Source organism: Ranitomeya imitator, chromosome 1, assembly GCF_032444005.1.
Source record: "Ranitomeya imitator isolate aRanImi1 chromosome 1, aRanImi1.pri, whole genome shotgun sequence".
Taxonomy (NCBI): domain Eukaryota; kingdom Metazoa; phylum Chordata; class Amphibia; order Anura; family Dendrobatidae; genus Ranitomeya; species Ranitomeya imitator.
Genome location: NC_091282.1, coordinates 995,856,861 through 995,871,592, shown reverse-complemented (window position 1 = coordinate 995,871,592; position 14,732 = coordinate 995,856,861). Strand labels below are relative to the sequence as shown.

At 42.3% G+C, this 14,732-nt stretch overlaps 1 protein-coding gene across 1 annotated transcript in view; it reads right to left on the bottom strand.

Annotated features, from left to right (window-relative positions):
* Positions 1-14,732, bottom strand: part of JADE1 (jade family PHD finger 1) — a 110,132-nt gene that overhangs the window by 58,546 nt on the left and 36,854 nt on the right. Inside the window, exon 2 of the mRNA XM_069743942.1 lies at positions 11,985-12,056. Coding sequence (XP_069600043.1) covers positions 11,985-12,036 — 52 coding nt within the window. The 5' untranslated portion in view covers positions 12,037-12,056. The remainder of the gene's footprint in view (positions 1-11,984; positions 12,057-14,732) is intronic.

Sequence of the window (14,732 nt, the reverse complement as noted above, 5' to 3'; positions counted from 1 at the left end):
TTGCTTAGAGACTTCCCTTTAAAGGGAACTTATCACTCGATTCATGCTGCCCAAGCTCCAGGGAGCATGAATCAGAGTAAGGCCGGGGTTACACTTGCGAGTGCAATGCGAGCCTCTCTAATTAATACCCGTCACTGTCACCAGCACTCGGGACCGGAGTGTGCGGCTGCATGTATTTCTATTATTGATGCGAGAGACTCGTGGTAGTTTCTCGCATTCCACTCGCAAGTGTGACCCCAGCCTAATATTTGTAATCCAAAAATACACAGCACATCTGGTGTTAAAACAAAAATAAATAAAAATAATAATTACAAATGGTTTATTTTAATCCATATTAAAAAAAAAAAAAAAAAACACGTCCCACAAAATCTCTCATGGCAGACGGACGCGTTTCTGGCACACACATCGTCCTTTCTCAGTCTATCATACAGCATCACAGGATTGCAACAGAATATTCACCTGTTCACAAGTGGCAATTATAAAAATAATGTAATGAGGGTAATCCAGCAGTCTAGTCAAAATACACAGTAAATCAAAAAAAAAAAAAAAAAAAAAATCAGCCAAGAAATAATAAATGGCTTTTATAATTCATACCTGTCGGCCACTTAGTATGCCAGTTTCCTCCCTTTGTGGGACATTTAATGCGTTCAGTGCCAAAAGACTCAATTATTAACACTTCCTGCATGATGTTAAATAAAGTGCTTGAACCTGAGCAAGGTATGTATTATTCTGAGACACTGCAGCCGATAAGAAGAAACATGAAAAGCAGCGCTCCAGATGATTGACAGGTCTCTTCCAAGTGTGTACATATGAATCAATCAACTACAGCGGTGCTGGACTAGGGATGTCTCTTCCGATGCTCCCCGGCCGAATCTTCAGGGTATGTGCACACGTTCAGGTCTTGTCGCGATAAAAACGCTATAAAAACGTATACATATGCACTCTATCATTTAAAATGCATTCTGCAATTTTTGTGTACATGATGCGTTTCTTTCCGCGAAAAAAAACGCATTGCGGTAAAAAAAAAAGCAGCATGTTCATTAATTTTGCGGATTTTTCGCGTTTTTCCATGCATTGGGGAAAAAAAGCACAAAAAAATGCGAAAAAAACGCATGCTGATTTCTGGCAGAAATGTCCGGTTTTTGTCAGGAAATTTCTGCAAGAAATCCTGATGTGTGCACATACCCTCAAGGTATGTGATTGTGCACACATTCAGGATTTCTTGCAGAAATTTCCTGAACAAAACCGGATATTTTCTGCAAGAAATCTGCATGCGTTTTTTTCCGCAGTTTTTTCACGTTTTTGACACTTTTTTGCAAGTATTTTTCCCAGAGCTTCCCAATGCATTAAATAGCAGGGAAAATGCGCACAAAATTAATGAACATGCTGCGTTTTTTACCGCGATGCGTTTTTTTCGCGGAAAAAAACATATCATGTGCCCAAAAATTGCAGAATGCATTAAAAATGATGGGATGCTTATGTATGCGATTTTTTTTTTTTAAACGTTTTTTCCCGCAGAAAACGGCCGTAAAAATGCGAAATAAAACATGAAAAATCCTGAACGTGTGCATATAGCCTTAATCTCAGTTGTTTCTGAAAGGCTGGAGCATTTCAGAGGAAGAAGTCATACCTGACTGCTATAAGGCTGCCAGGCTCCGATTCATGCTGGCCAGGATTCAGGCAGCATGAAATGAGTAACAGGTTCCCTATGAATATGTGAAAAAAAAAAAAAACAACATGTTTAAATCCACTTTACACAAACAGTTTAGTGATGCATTTTATGGCAACACATTATAAAAGTATGGGTAATATATATTACATATAATACATATACATGTGATATTGCAAGCCTAAGCTGCAAGACAAATGAAGCCATTATATAAAGTATGTCCCATGTGAAATACTCGGAGGGTGCTATGAAAGATCTCCGCCATCCACATTACAAACCAGCGCAAGGAATACCACTAACTGAGCTCATGACAAGCTGCACGTTTTAAAGGTCTCTGGTGGAAAATGATCTGAGTCATATAGTTTCAATGACTTTATGTGACAGCCTGTTACATAGATCAGCCGGAAAATCCAGAGTCGGGAAAGAGCTGCACTCCAGTATTACAAGTGTGTCATAGCCTGGTAGCTGGAACCTGCCTGCAGCGACACATCACCCCTGCTAATCATGCTGCAAATGTAGGTCCTTTATCAGGTGACACCACAAGTGGGAAGTGTGGTGGTACCATTCATTAGTGCCGGGGCGCTGCTATAGGCAGACGATATGGGGTTGCTAACATAATGAGTCTGCAGTCTACTGCAAACATTGGGGAGATGTGTGCTGCAGCCAGTCATTCACCCAATAGAAGAAGTACTGTAATTACTGGAGACCACATAACCAATGTGTCACAAATCCACACCGCTGCCACCAATTTGTCACGATTTACACCGTGACCGTCACAGATCGGGGTGACTTTAGGCCAACAGACGGCTATCACGTGCAGGGGGCCTTATCTTAGTTATCCCTCCACAATGTGATGAAAAAAAACACACACAAGGCTATTGACCTCTTAGTTTGCAGCAGGGGCTTATTTTAGGTATCCCACTGCTCTGCAATATACCACGAACTGCAGGGATTTATGTATATCCCGCTACAGTTCCACTTGAAACTTGCAGCTCTCTGGCGGCCCCTTACTCTCAGGTCAGATTAGGTACTGCACCTAGAGTAATTAGTCGCCAGGAAGGCTGCCTGCTATGTACTGGCTATTGTGCACGCTGCAGCGAGGCGATTTAACTACTTCCACTCAGGCAGGGCAGGAACAATAATTATCAACGCCGCAGTCGCTACAACGACTCCCAAATACCCAGTACAAACGTATGCTGCCACCAGCTTCGATTAAACGGGTCCGAAGCTAACCCAAAACAGTAGCGTAATTCCCTTCAGAAGACTTCGGGTACGTTTTAGAACAGGAAGAACGAATCTAGTATATGAAATATTATACCCCATAAAAGATTTGAGGCAGTGTTTATAAAAAGGCATATAAAAGATGTTACAATATGAGACAATTGAAAATATGTACAAGGTAATTATAAAAAAAACAAGGATTACATGAGAAATCAACACTTACATGTGTTCAGAGCATTGCAGGCAACCAGGCTAGTTGGGGGGAGTTTCCATCTGTCCCAGTGCATTAGGACTCTGGTTAGGAACAGCTCTTCAAGTCAGACTCCCCAGGTGAAAACTAAACTGCTGGGGTCTGGCAAAACTTATAAACCGCAGCCTGTGACATCACCAACAGGGGTAGGTTTACCCAGTCCCTCCTATCTCTTCAGTTTAACTAAATTTAACCTAAATTTGTCTAATGCCTGTAACTCCGCTACAGAACATGTCATAGTCATAACAAACCCAGCATTCATCTCGTATTAACATTGGCATTCAAATGAGATCAAATATGTCCTATTTGTGATGCATAATTACAGAGAAATCCCTACTTTTTACCTGATGGAGTTAGAAGCTCATGTTTAGAGTGGCTGACAGAACAGCCGAGGAATGTTAGCAATATGAATTTGTTATTCTCTTAGCCCAAGTCGTTGGCCCAGAATCTTATAATATTAGAACAAAGACTCTTGCATTTACAGAAGGGAATCAGACCGGTTTTAGCCAACACAACTTTCCACTGCAGCTATGCCAGTCGTAAATACCTTTCTTCAATAAAACTCCCCCACATATGTTGACACGGCAAGCTCTTGCCTGAGAGAAAAAGGAAGGGGGTTTTTAGCCCACAGCCTGGGCTAACAAGAGAAATTAAACTTATATGATATTTCATACAATATCGTGACACAATGTCACTAGCCAGGTACGGAGCCGTCCGCAGCCCTGACATGTCTGCCTGCGATCATTAACTGAAGCCTTGGCATTAATATTAGTGATGAGCAAGTGTGCTTGGATAAAGCGTCACCTGAGCAGGCTCGTGTGCTAGCAAAGTATAGGAGACACTCTGCTCCTCTGGCTGGGATGACTGCTGACCCCTTTACTGTGTCCATGCCGATGGTTTGTAGGTGTTGGCTACAGCTTTCGTAGCTGGTTGCTCTTATCCTCTATGGTACCCAGGAGTTGAGGTTGAGCTAGAGCCTAAGCAGCTTTTTCTGTGGACTGATCCCCTTTTAAGAGGGTTCCAAAATGCAGTTATCTGGGTCCGCCTGCTCTGTTAATGCCCCCAGCGAGAACCAACCAGGATGCTCTTATCGAGCCATTTTCTTCCAGCGCGCCCCATGACGTCACTCGGGCACGCTCATTCCCAGCGTGCCTTGTGCCCATGAGGACACTCGGAAGACTTCCCGGCCGCAGCCCACGCTGTGGAGAGCGGACACTGGGAGTACAGGAAGGGGCGCATGAGGCAGACTGAAACATGCTGCGTATCCCATCCCTGCCACCCTCACGTGCATCAGAGCCCCCACTGAACCCGTGAGCAGCGCTTCCTGATGCCTGAAGGCCCGGTACCACAGGCAAGTAGCCGGCTCTTCCGGACACCAGGACAGGGCTGGGTAAGAGCTCTTTTCTTGTGTCTTCACTGTGGATTTCAGCACGAGGTTCCCACCATCAAGGACAGGAAACCAACTGGTGCGGGGGAAGGTGGGGGCCCTCTCAGGTGTGTCGTGGGTGAAGGGAAAATTCAGTTTTCACAATGAAAACAACTGGATCCAGGTCATTGATTAAACCTGAGCAGTTTGTTTTGTGTATGAAAAAAATCACTGATGTCTGAATTAGGCCTAAGAAATCAACAACATTTAGAGCTTATTTACTATATGGGCACCTGTACAATATGCAGAATACAAAAAGTCTATACTAGTCTAAGACTAACCTGAGAATTCACATAAATCTCAAAACGGGGAATAACTATCCAGTCTCTTGTATGTGATGTTATTATCAGTCACACATCCAAACCCATTGCTGGAAAATACAGCATGGCCACCTTCGCCTATCCACATGCTACTGTCAGGACTCCAGCCAAATCATGACAGGTGAGCAAACAACCAGCACGGCCATGCTGCCAAAATAAGCAATTCTCTGTTCTTCTACACACTAAGCAACACTAATCCTCCACAAACTGCAGCAAGAGCTCTGAAAAATATTGTTTTATCCAGTGATACAAGGCGTCAGAAGATACAATTACCTAGTGCAGCAAGGACATGTGTGCGGTATGGACTGAGTGATCGCCAGCCATACCTTTTGTAATTAATAAACTAATGACTCGGTATGATTAGAGTGAACTACTTTATGACAAACATTACTAAAAATGGACATTACACCTACAAATGGCGGATACAAGTGAAGAATGGATAATAGCATCCAAAGGACATGTTCACACAGAAGTGTTTGTAAGACAAAACCAAGAGTGTCAAATACCCTAATAGGAACAACATAAGGAAAAACTTGTGTATGTGCGAACGTTGCGGATTTGCCTTTGTAAAAATCTGCGCAAATTCTGCCTCTCTTGGCAGAAAATGCAGTTGAAAATCGGCACGGCTCTGGTGCGGATTTTCATGCGGTTTTCTCTGCAGATTTGCAAGCCAAATAAAGATATATTATTTAACAAAAAAAAAAAAAAAAGAATTGTGATGTCATATCCTTGTCCAACTTCCTCTTTTACATTCTCCATCGAAGACTAGAATATCATTACATACCATGTTTAAATACTAATATATATATCACGGGCATCATAGCCACCAAGCTACAGAACCACATGAGCTAGTGCATGAATCCAGCTCACAGAGGCATTGGGACCGACTCCAGAGGCTCCAGGTACCAGCTCCAAGTAGATAGAGCAATTGCTCAAGATTCAAGATCCAGACAGACCAATCTCGGCACAGCCTGGATTGACTACAGGAAAGCCTATGACTCAATGCCACACACATGGATCTGTGAATGCTTGGCTCTCTACAATGTCAACAGGAAACAGAAAAAGTCGGGTCAATAACAATAGGGGTATAAAATATATATATATATATATATATATATATATATATATATATATATATATATATATATATATATATATACATACATACATATACAGGTCCTTCTCAAAAAATTAGCATATAGTGTTAAATTTCATTATTTACCATAATGTAATGATTACAATTAAACTTTCATATATTATAGATTCATTATCCACCAACTGAAATTTGTCAGGTCTTTTATTGTTTTAATACTGATGATTTTGGCATACAACTCCTGATAACCCAAAAAACCTGTCTCAATAAATTAGCATATCAAGAAAAGGTTCTCTAAACGACCTATTACCCTAATCTTCTGAATCAACTAATTAACTCTAAACACATGCAAAAGATACCTGAGGCTTATATAAACTCCCTGCCGGGTTCATTACTCAAAACCCCCATCATGGGTAAGACTAGCGACCTGACAGATGTCAAGAAGGCCATCATTGACACCCTCAAGCAAGAGGGTAAGACCCAGAAAGAAATTTCTCAACAAATAGGCTGTTCCCAGAGTGCTGTATCAAGGCACCTCAATGGTAAGTCTGTTGGAAGGAAACAATGTTTCAGAAAACGCTGTACAACGAGAAGAGGAGACCGGACCCTGAGGAAGATTGTGGAGAAGGACCGATTCCAGACCTTGGGGAACCTGAGGAAGCAGTGGACTGAGTCTGGTGTGGAAACATCCAGAGCCACCGTGCACAGGCGTGTGCAGGAAATGGGCTACAGGTGCCGCATTCCCCAGGTAAAGCCACTTTTGAACCATAAACAGCGGCAGAAGCGCCTGACCTGGGCTACAGAGAAGCAGCACTGGACTGTTGCTAAGTGGTCCCAAGTACTTTTTTCTGATGAAAGCAAATTTTGCATGTCATTCGGAAATCAAGGTGCCAGAGTCTGGAGGAAGACTGGGGAGAAGGAAATGCCAAAATGCCTGAAGTCCAGTGTCAAGTACCCACAGTCAGTGATGGTGTGGGGTGCCATGTCAGCTGCTGGTGTTGGTCCACTGTGTTTCATCAAGGGCAGGGTCAATGCTTTATGGTGATGAAGATTTCATTTTTTCAGCACGACCTGGCACCTGCTCACAGTGCCAAAACCACTGGTAAATGGTTTACTGACCATGGTATTACTGTGCTCAATTGGCCTGCCAACTCTCCTGAACTGAACCCCATAGAGAATCTGTGGGATATTGTGAAGAGAAAGTTGAGAGACGCAAGACCCAACACTCTGGTTGAGCTTAAGGCCGCTATTGAAGCATCCTGGGCCTCCATAACATCTCAGCAGTGTCACAGGCTGATTGCCTCCATGCCACGCCGCATTGAAGCAGTCATTTCTGCCAAAGGATTCCCGACCAAGTATTGAGTGCATAACTGAACATTATTATTTGATGTTTTTTTTTGTTTGTTATTAAAAAACACTTATTTGATTGGATGGGTGAAATATGCTAATTTATTGAGACAGGTTTTTTGGGTTATCAGGAGTTGTATGCCAAAATCATCAGTATTAAAACAATAAAAGACCTGACAAATTTCAGTTGGTGGATAATGAATCTATAATATATGAAAGTTTAATTGTAATCATTACATTATGGTAAATAATGAAATTTAACACTATATGCTAATTTTTTGAGAAGGACCTGTATATATATATTTTGTTCTTGTGTACATTTTTTCTTATCGGATTTTAATGTCAACAGGAAGTTAAGAACCTTCCTCAGAAACTCAATGGGGCCATGGAGAACAAAATTGGAAGTCAACTAAAGACAACTAGCACACGTGACCATCAAATGCAGCATATACCAAGGTGATTCACTGTCCCCATTGCTGTTCTGCATAGGCTTGAACCCCCTCTCAGTCAGATAATTACAGAGTCTGGCTATGGATACAAGTTCAAGAGTGGAAGCATCATCAGCCACCTTCTCTACATGGATGACATCAAGCTGTATGCGAAAAAATGAATGAGGCATCAATTCAGTGATCAACCTGACAAGGATTTACAGAGAAGACAACGGGATGTCCTTTGGATTGGAAAAGTGCGGCCAGTTAGTAATAAAGAGAGGCAAGGTAGTCTAGACTGATGGAGTAGAAATACCAGCAGGGCACATAGCAGATGTACAGATATGCTACAAGTACTTCGGCATCCCACAGGGATACGGTAACCATGATGAGGAGGCAAAGAAAGCAGCCACATCCAAATACCATCAAAGTGTAAAGGTACCGTCACACTCAGCTCAGCGACGCTTCAGCGATATAGACAACGAGCCGACCTAAACTAGATCGCTGGAGCGTCGCTGTTTAGGTCGCAGTAGAGACGTCAAACACAGCAACTCCAGAACGATGCAGGAGCGATCCAGTGACGTAACGGCGACTCACTTATCGTTCTCGCTGGTTGTTAGCTCCATGTAAAACATTGCTGGCATCGTTGCTTTTGATGTCAAACATGACGATACACGCCGACCTGACGACCACAAAGTTCTGGACTTCTAGCTCCGACCAGCGATGTCACAGCAGGATCCAGATCACTGCTGCGTGTCAAACACAACGAGATCGCTATCCAGGATGCTGCAACGTCACGGATCGTTGTCGTTCTCGTTGCAAAGTTGCTGAGTGTGACGGTACCTTAAGACAGGTCCTGAAGAGCCAGCTCTATGGGAAGAATAAAATTTGTGCCATCAATACGTATGCCCTACCAGTTTTCAGATACACTGCTGACAGTGTGCTGGCCAAAAGAAGAGATGGAAGCTGCAGATGTGAAGACACGAAAGCTCCGCACAATGAATGGAGGTCTCCACCCTAAGTCTAACACCCAAAGATTGTATACCACCAGAAAGGAGGGTGGTCAAGGCTTGATAAGCATCCAAGCCACCATCACAGATGATACAAGGAGTATCCAGGAATACATCAGAAAATGACACCAAAAGATGAGAAGCTGGAGAAAGACTAAGGGCTCATATTCACTTGCGCGAGACTCGGATGAGTCTCGCACAGCAATACCCGGCGCTGCTGTGCGAGACTCATCCGAGTTGCGCGCAAGTGAATATGAGCCCTAAGGCAGCAACAACAACAGATGTGGGAGGAAGAACAGGAACATGAAGAGCCATGGCAAGACAAGCCGCTGCCTAGCATGTACCATCGACAGATAATGGAGGTGACTGGAGAAATCCTACCAATGGCTGGAGAAAGCGAGACTCCGAGACAGCACAGAGGCACTAATCATAGCGGCACAAGAGCAAGCACTAAGTACCAGATCCATAGAATCCGGAATCTACCACACAAGACAAGACCCAAGGTGCGGACTATGCAGAGAAAGCTCAGAAACAGTCGAACACATAGTGGCAGGATGCAAAATACAAGCATGAACAGCGTATACCGAATGTCACAACCAAGTAGCAGGAATTGTATGCGGTAACATCTGCACAGCATATGGGTGAGTCTCCCTAAGTCCAGGTGGTAGACCCCAGAAAAAGTGGAGAAGAATGAAAGAACTAAAATCATGTAAGACTTCAAGATCCAGACGGATAAGCAGGTGTTGGCTAACCAACTAGACAAGGATCAGAAGACAGCAATGATAATAGATGTGGCAGTGTGGGGGTGAGAAGGAAGTTTTATTTATGTATGTATGCATGCAAGTAATGTGTCAGTCATAAATGTATACCATACATTTGTTTTCTGTGTAAACATTACAAGTGAATATAATGTAATGTATATATTATATATACACAGGGTGGACCATTTATATGGATACATCTAAATAAAATAGAAATGGTTGGTGATAACTTCCTGTTTGTGGCACATTAGTATAAGGGAGGGGAAAACTTTTCAAGATGGGTGGTGACCATGGCGGCCATTTTGAAGTTGGCTATTTTGGATCCAACTTTTTTTTTTTCAAAAAGGGGAAGAGGGTCATGTGACATCAAACTTATTGAGAATTTCACAAGAAAAACAATGGCGTGCTTGGTTTTAACATAACTTTATTCTTTCATGAGTTATTTACAAGTTTATGACCACTCATAAAGTGTGTTCAAAGTGCTGCCCATTGTGTTGGATTGGCTCTTCTCCCACTCTTGACACACTGATAGCAAAACCGTAGAGGAAATGCTAGCACAGGCTTCCAGTATCCGTTGTTTCAGATGCTGCACATCTCGTATCTTCACAGCATAGACAACTGCCTTCAGATGACCCCAAAGATAAAAGTCTAAGGGGGTCAGATAGGGAGACCTTGGTGGCCAGTCAACTGGCCCACGACGACCAATCCACTTTCCAGGAAACGGTTTATGTAGGAATGTTCAGACCTGACACCCATAATGTGGTGGTGCACCATCTTGGGTGTCAGGTCCATGCATTTGTACATGAAATTTCTTGTGAAATTCTCAATAAGTTTGACGTGTCACATGACCCTCTTCCCATTGAAAAACAAAGTTGGATCCAAAATGACGTGTGTGTGTGTGTGTGTGTATACATACACACACACACACATACATACACACATACATAAGACTTGTGTAAAATATTGACTAAATATTGATGTGTGAATGAGGCCCAAGGGTCTAATTCCTAGCAACAATTGCACAATTTTTGTAAACCAAGCTAAACATGCTGCCAGTCAAAACGCTCGTTGGTAGGGTGAAACGGTCTTTTGGTTTCCACAAATCCTTGTTGTCCTGTATAAACAGTTCCTGTGCTGTGAGAACAATGGCAGACTAGGAGCACTGTAAAATCTATTACCGACCATTCAGTGCAGTCTGCCTGTGTGAGTGAAAAGGCTATTAAATGACTGCTGATGGGTCAATATTTTCTGATCGGCTGTTTATGCAGTAAAATAAGGCAATGTAAAAGCATGTCAAGAGTTGGATCACACTTAGCTTCTTGATTTGAATTTTGAAGCAGTTTCTGACACAGACTCCTGCAGTAAACCCATGGGTTAATTGGTTACTGGACTCTCCATTTTTGCCTGGGTGGATGGCATAGTCAAGGAGGAAATGATTAAAGAAGCACTCCCATTAAAGTTTTTATCCTCTTACTATATTGCAATCATCATTATATAGCACTGGGTACCTACAGTTGCTCATTTTGCCTTTCTACCCCGCCAATTATTCTCTTTTCTCTGCTCTATGTAGAAAGAGGAAGCCTCTTGTTCCTGCACCTCATTCCCCTCCAACTTCTGATTCTGCTGTGACCGCCTCCGCCCTGCCCGAGAGTTTTGCAGCGACTTCTGACTTATGCAAAGAACATTGACCTCCTGTTACTACATGGAGCTTAGAAGGATTCAGCTAGTCAGTTTTTAAATCACAAGAGGTCATCGATCTAATAGAAAACAGAAGAATTAACCTATGAATGAGGCCTTACACTCTGGCGTCTCCAACAAACAGAGCCGACATGGGAGGTTACTGCCGCAGCCAAACACAGGACAGTGAGGACAAGGAGCGGGCATGGCCAATCTCCTTTGACACACTAACTCTTAAATATTTCACAGATATAATAGTAAAGACACAAAATAGGATTCATGGGAAAGTGCACGACAAATCTTAGTTCTTAGTTGTGTATGCTAGGTTTAGTTTTTTGTCCAGTGAGTCAGATAGCAGAATGTGCTTTGTACTGTCAGACCAGTTGGCAATAGAATTTGCAAAGAACTTCTCAAATGATATCTGGCACAGATCTTTAATATGCCAGATCACCTCTCCATACCCTTCAGGTACAGATGCTCTCAGAGAATGAACCTACACATAAGCGCCACCTCTACTTCCCAACTACAGCAGTGTTTGTGGCTCCTTCAGAGGTTCTGTACATGATGAATGGAGGTATCAGACTTATTACAGAAAAGCCAGGGGAGATTTCAAAAACAAACAAACACCAAACTAGAGCTAATGTCGACCTCTGCTATGAGCACCTGCCTGAACTACCACAAGGATGGAAACCAGAAGGAGTGCATTTATTTCTGTGTCCATAAAGCTTCCTGTAATCTTAATTTGGATAAATACATACGATGATAGTAATGTGACAACTTACTGGCATTGTCATCGGAATCATCACTGCTGCTCGGCAGGCGTGAGCGCTTCATGGTTCGCACTGGGATACAACCTGCAAGGTAAGATAAAAGACAAAGGTGTCAACTGCATAAAACCCGATACATTGGGACCAACTATTCACTAAATTACCAATATAACTTCTCCATTTCGTTATTATGGCAGAAAGCAGTCAAGAATCCAATGTGTGAGGTCAACCACTGTACGGATATGTTCAAATACAGAGTTTTTGCAGCATACTTTTTTTTTTGCTGCGGTTTTATTTTTGCAAATTAAAAGCCGATTGTTAGGCTAAGTCCACACGTTGTGTTTTGCTGTGATTTTCCGAGCAGTCAAAACCTGCTCTCTTGCCAGTAAGGCTAGGTTCCCATTGCGTTAATGGGACCGCGCTAACAGACAGCGTTGCACGGCGAAATTAACGCCGTTCAACGCGTCCGTTAGCGCGCCCATTAACAGCAATGGGGACGCGCATCACTAGCGCATGCCATTTTCGGCACGCGCTAGCGATGTGCCGTTGTTTTGTGGCGCGCCGCGGACGCTGCTTGCAGCGTCCGAGGCGCGCCCGCGGTCCGTTCCCCGCTCTCGCAGATCGGTGATCTGCGAGAGCGGGGACGTTTAACGCAACCCCTTTACAACACATTGCGTTAGCGCAATCCGCTAGCGCTAGGCGCTAAACGGATTGCACTAACGCAATCTGAACCTAGCCTAACAGGTAAGTTCACACTAGGCGTTTTTTTCCTGCAGCAAAACAATCTCTTGGCAGGAAACAAAGCAGGTTTTCCTTGTTGCCGCTTGTGCTTTTTTTGCAGCAGCAGCAGTTTTGGCATGCTGGATTTGTCTCTTGTGCTTGCTGATAACGTTTACTGGGCATTTTTTTTTTAATGCTGTTTTATGCTAATTTTCAGCTGCTTTTTACAGTACAGCAAGGCCTATGAGATTTCAGAAATCTCATGCACACACATTGGTTTATTGTGTCATCAGGATGTTGTGTTTTGCAGCGTTTTTTGGACATAGAGCACGTCACTTTCAGCGGTTTTCTCCCATTAGCTTGAATGGGTGATGAAAAAAATGCTGCAAAAATGCAGGTATTATTTACAGCGTTTTTTCTGCAGAAAAGTCATGGGGGCACTATGCACAAAGACAAGTTAGCCCAAAAAAACATCCCCCCCCCCCCCCCCCAAAAAAAAAAAAAAAAAAAAACCCCCCCAAAAAAAAAAACACCAAAACCTGCGTTTTTGCCACAGCTTCTTTCCTGCCAAGAAATCAGGTTTTGCTGCAGAAAAAAAAGCAGCAAAAACACCCTGTGCGAACTTACCCTAATGTTGAAAAAAGTCCTATTCTATAGACTCAAGTATTGGCACACACACACACAAGAAAAACAAACAAAAAAAAAAAAAAAAACAGCAAAACCTGATACCTGGTTTTTGGTGCGTTTTTTTCACCACCCATTCATTTCAATGGGTGAAAAATGCTGGGAAAAAAAAAAAAAACGCTGAAAGAAGTGACATGCTCCATTGTGCAAAAAAACATGCAAAGCACAAAATTCTGAGGACAAAAAAGCAATGTGTGAGCTGAAAATTTGCATTAAAAAAAAAACTAATCAAAAATGCTTAGTATAAACTTAGCCAAAGAAGCTGCCTACAGAAAGCAGGTGGGTCTTTGTTGTCTCTTGTGAATGCGGACAAAGTTTAGTGGACTCCATTAAAAAAAAAAAAAAAAAAAAATGATGCAACTTCCTTAAGGTTTTTGCAATGTGTGAGCATAGCCCAATAGTACCAACAAACGTGACATTTCAGAAACCTGATGCAGACGCTTGTTTTGTGAACACTGGCGTTTTTTGAAATCTGAGGGATGCCAATACTGTCAGCGCTGTGTGCGGCATTTTTTTACCCATGGAAAGCAATGACAATGATTTTCGGGGATAAAACTAACTTCATTAAACGTACTATCGACAAATTAAACATGTAACCCGCACCCAAAAACGGGGATATTCAATGCAGCATTTTTACTGCCAAGGGGTGGTTTTAGCTGCAGGAAAAAACAAACAAACAAAAAAAAAAAAAACGCAGCAAAACATGTGAACATAGCCTAACATTTAACATAGTTTCCTAAAAATTAACCCCTTTATGACTGGAGCTTTTCGGTTTTGCATTTTGGTTTTTCGCTCCCCTCCTTCCCAGAGTTGTAACTTTTTTTATTCTTCCGTCAATATGGCCATGTGGGGCTTATTTTTTGTGGGACGAGTTGTACTTTTGAACGACACCATTGCTTTTACCATGTCGTGTACTAGAAAACGGGAAAAAAAAATACCAAGTGCGGTGAGTTTGCAAAAAAAAAAAAAAAAAAAAAAAAGTGCAATCCGACAATTGTTTTTTGTTTGGCTTTTTTTTTTTAGGTTCACCAAGTGCTAAAACTGACCTGCCATTATGATTCTCCAGGTCATTACAAGTTCATAGACACCAAACATGTCTACGTTCTTTTTTTATCTAAGTGGTAAAAAAAAATCCAAACTTGCTAAAAAAAAAAAAAAAAAAAAAAATTGCGCCATTTTCCGATATTCGTAGCATCTCCATTTTTCGTGATCTCTGGTTGGGCGAGTGCTTATTTTTACGTACAGAGCTGACATTTTTAATGATACCATTTTGGTGCAGATACGATCTTTTGATCGCCCGTTAATGCAATGTCGTGACGACAAAAAAAAACTTAATTCTGGCGTTTTGACTTTTTTTCT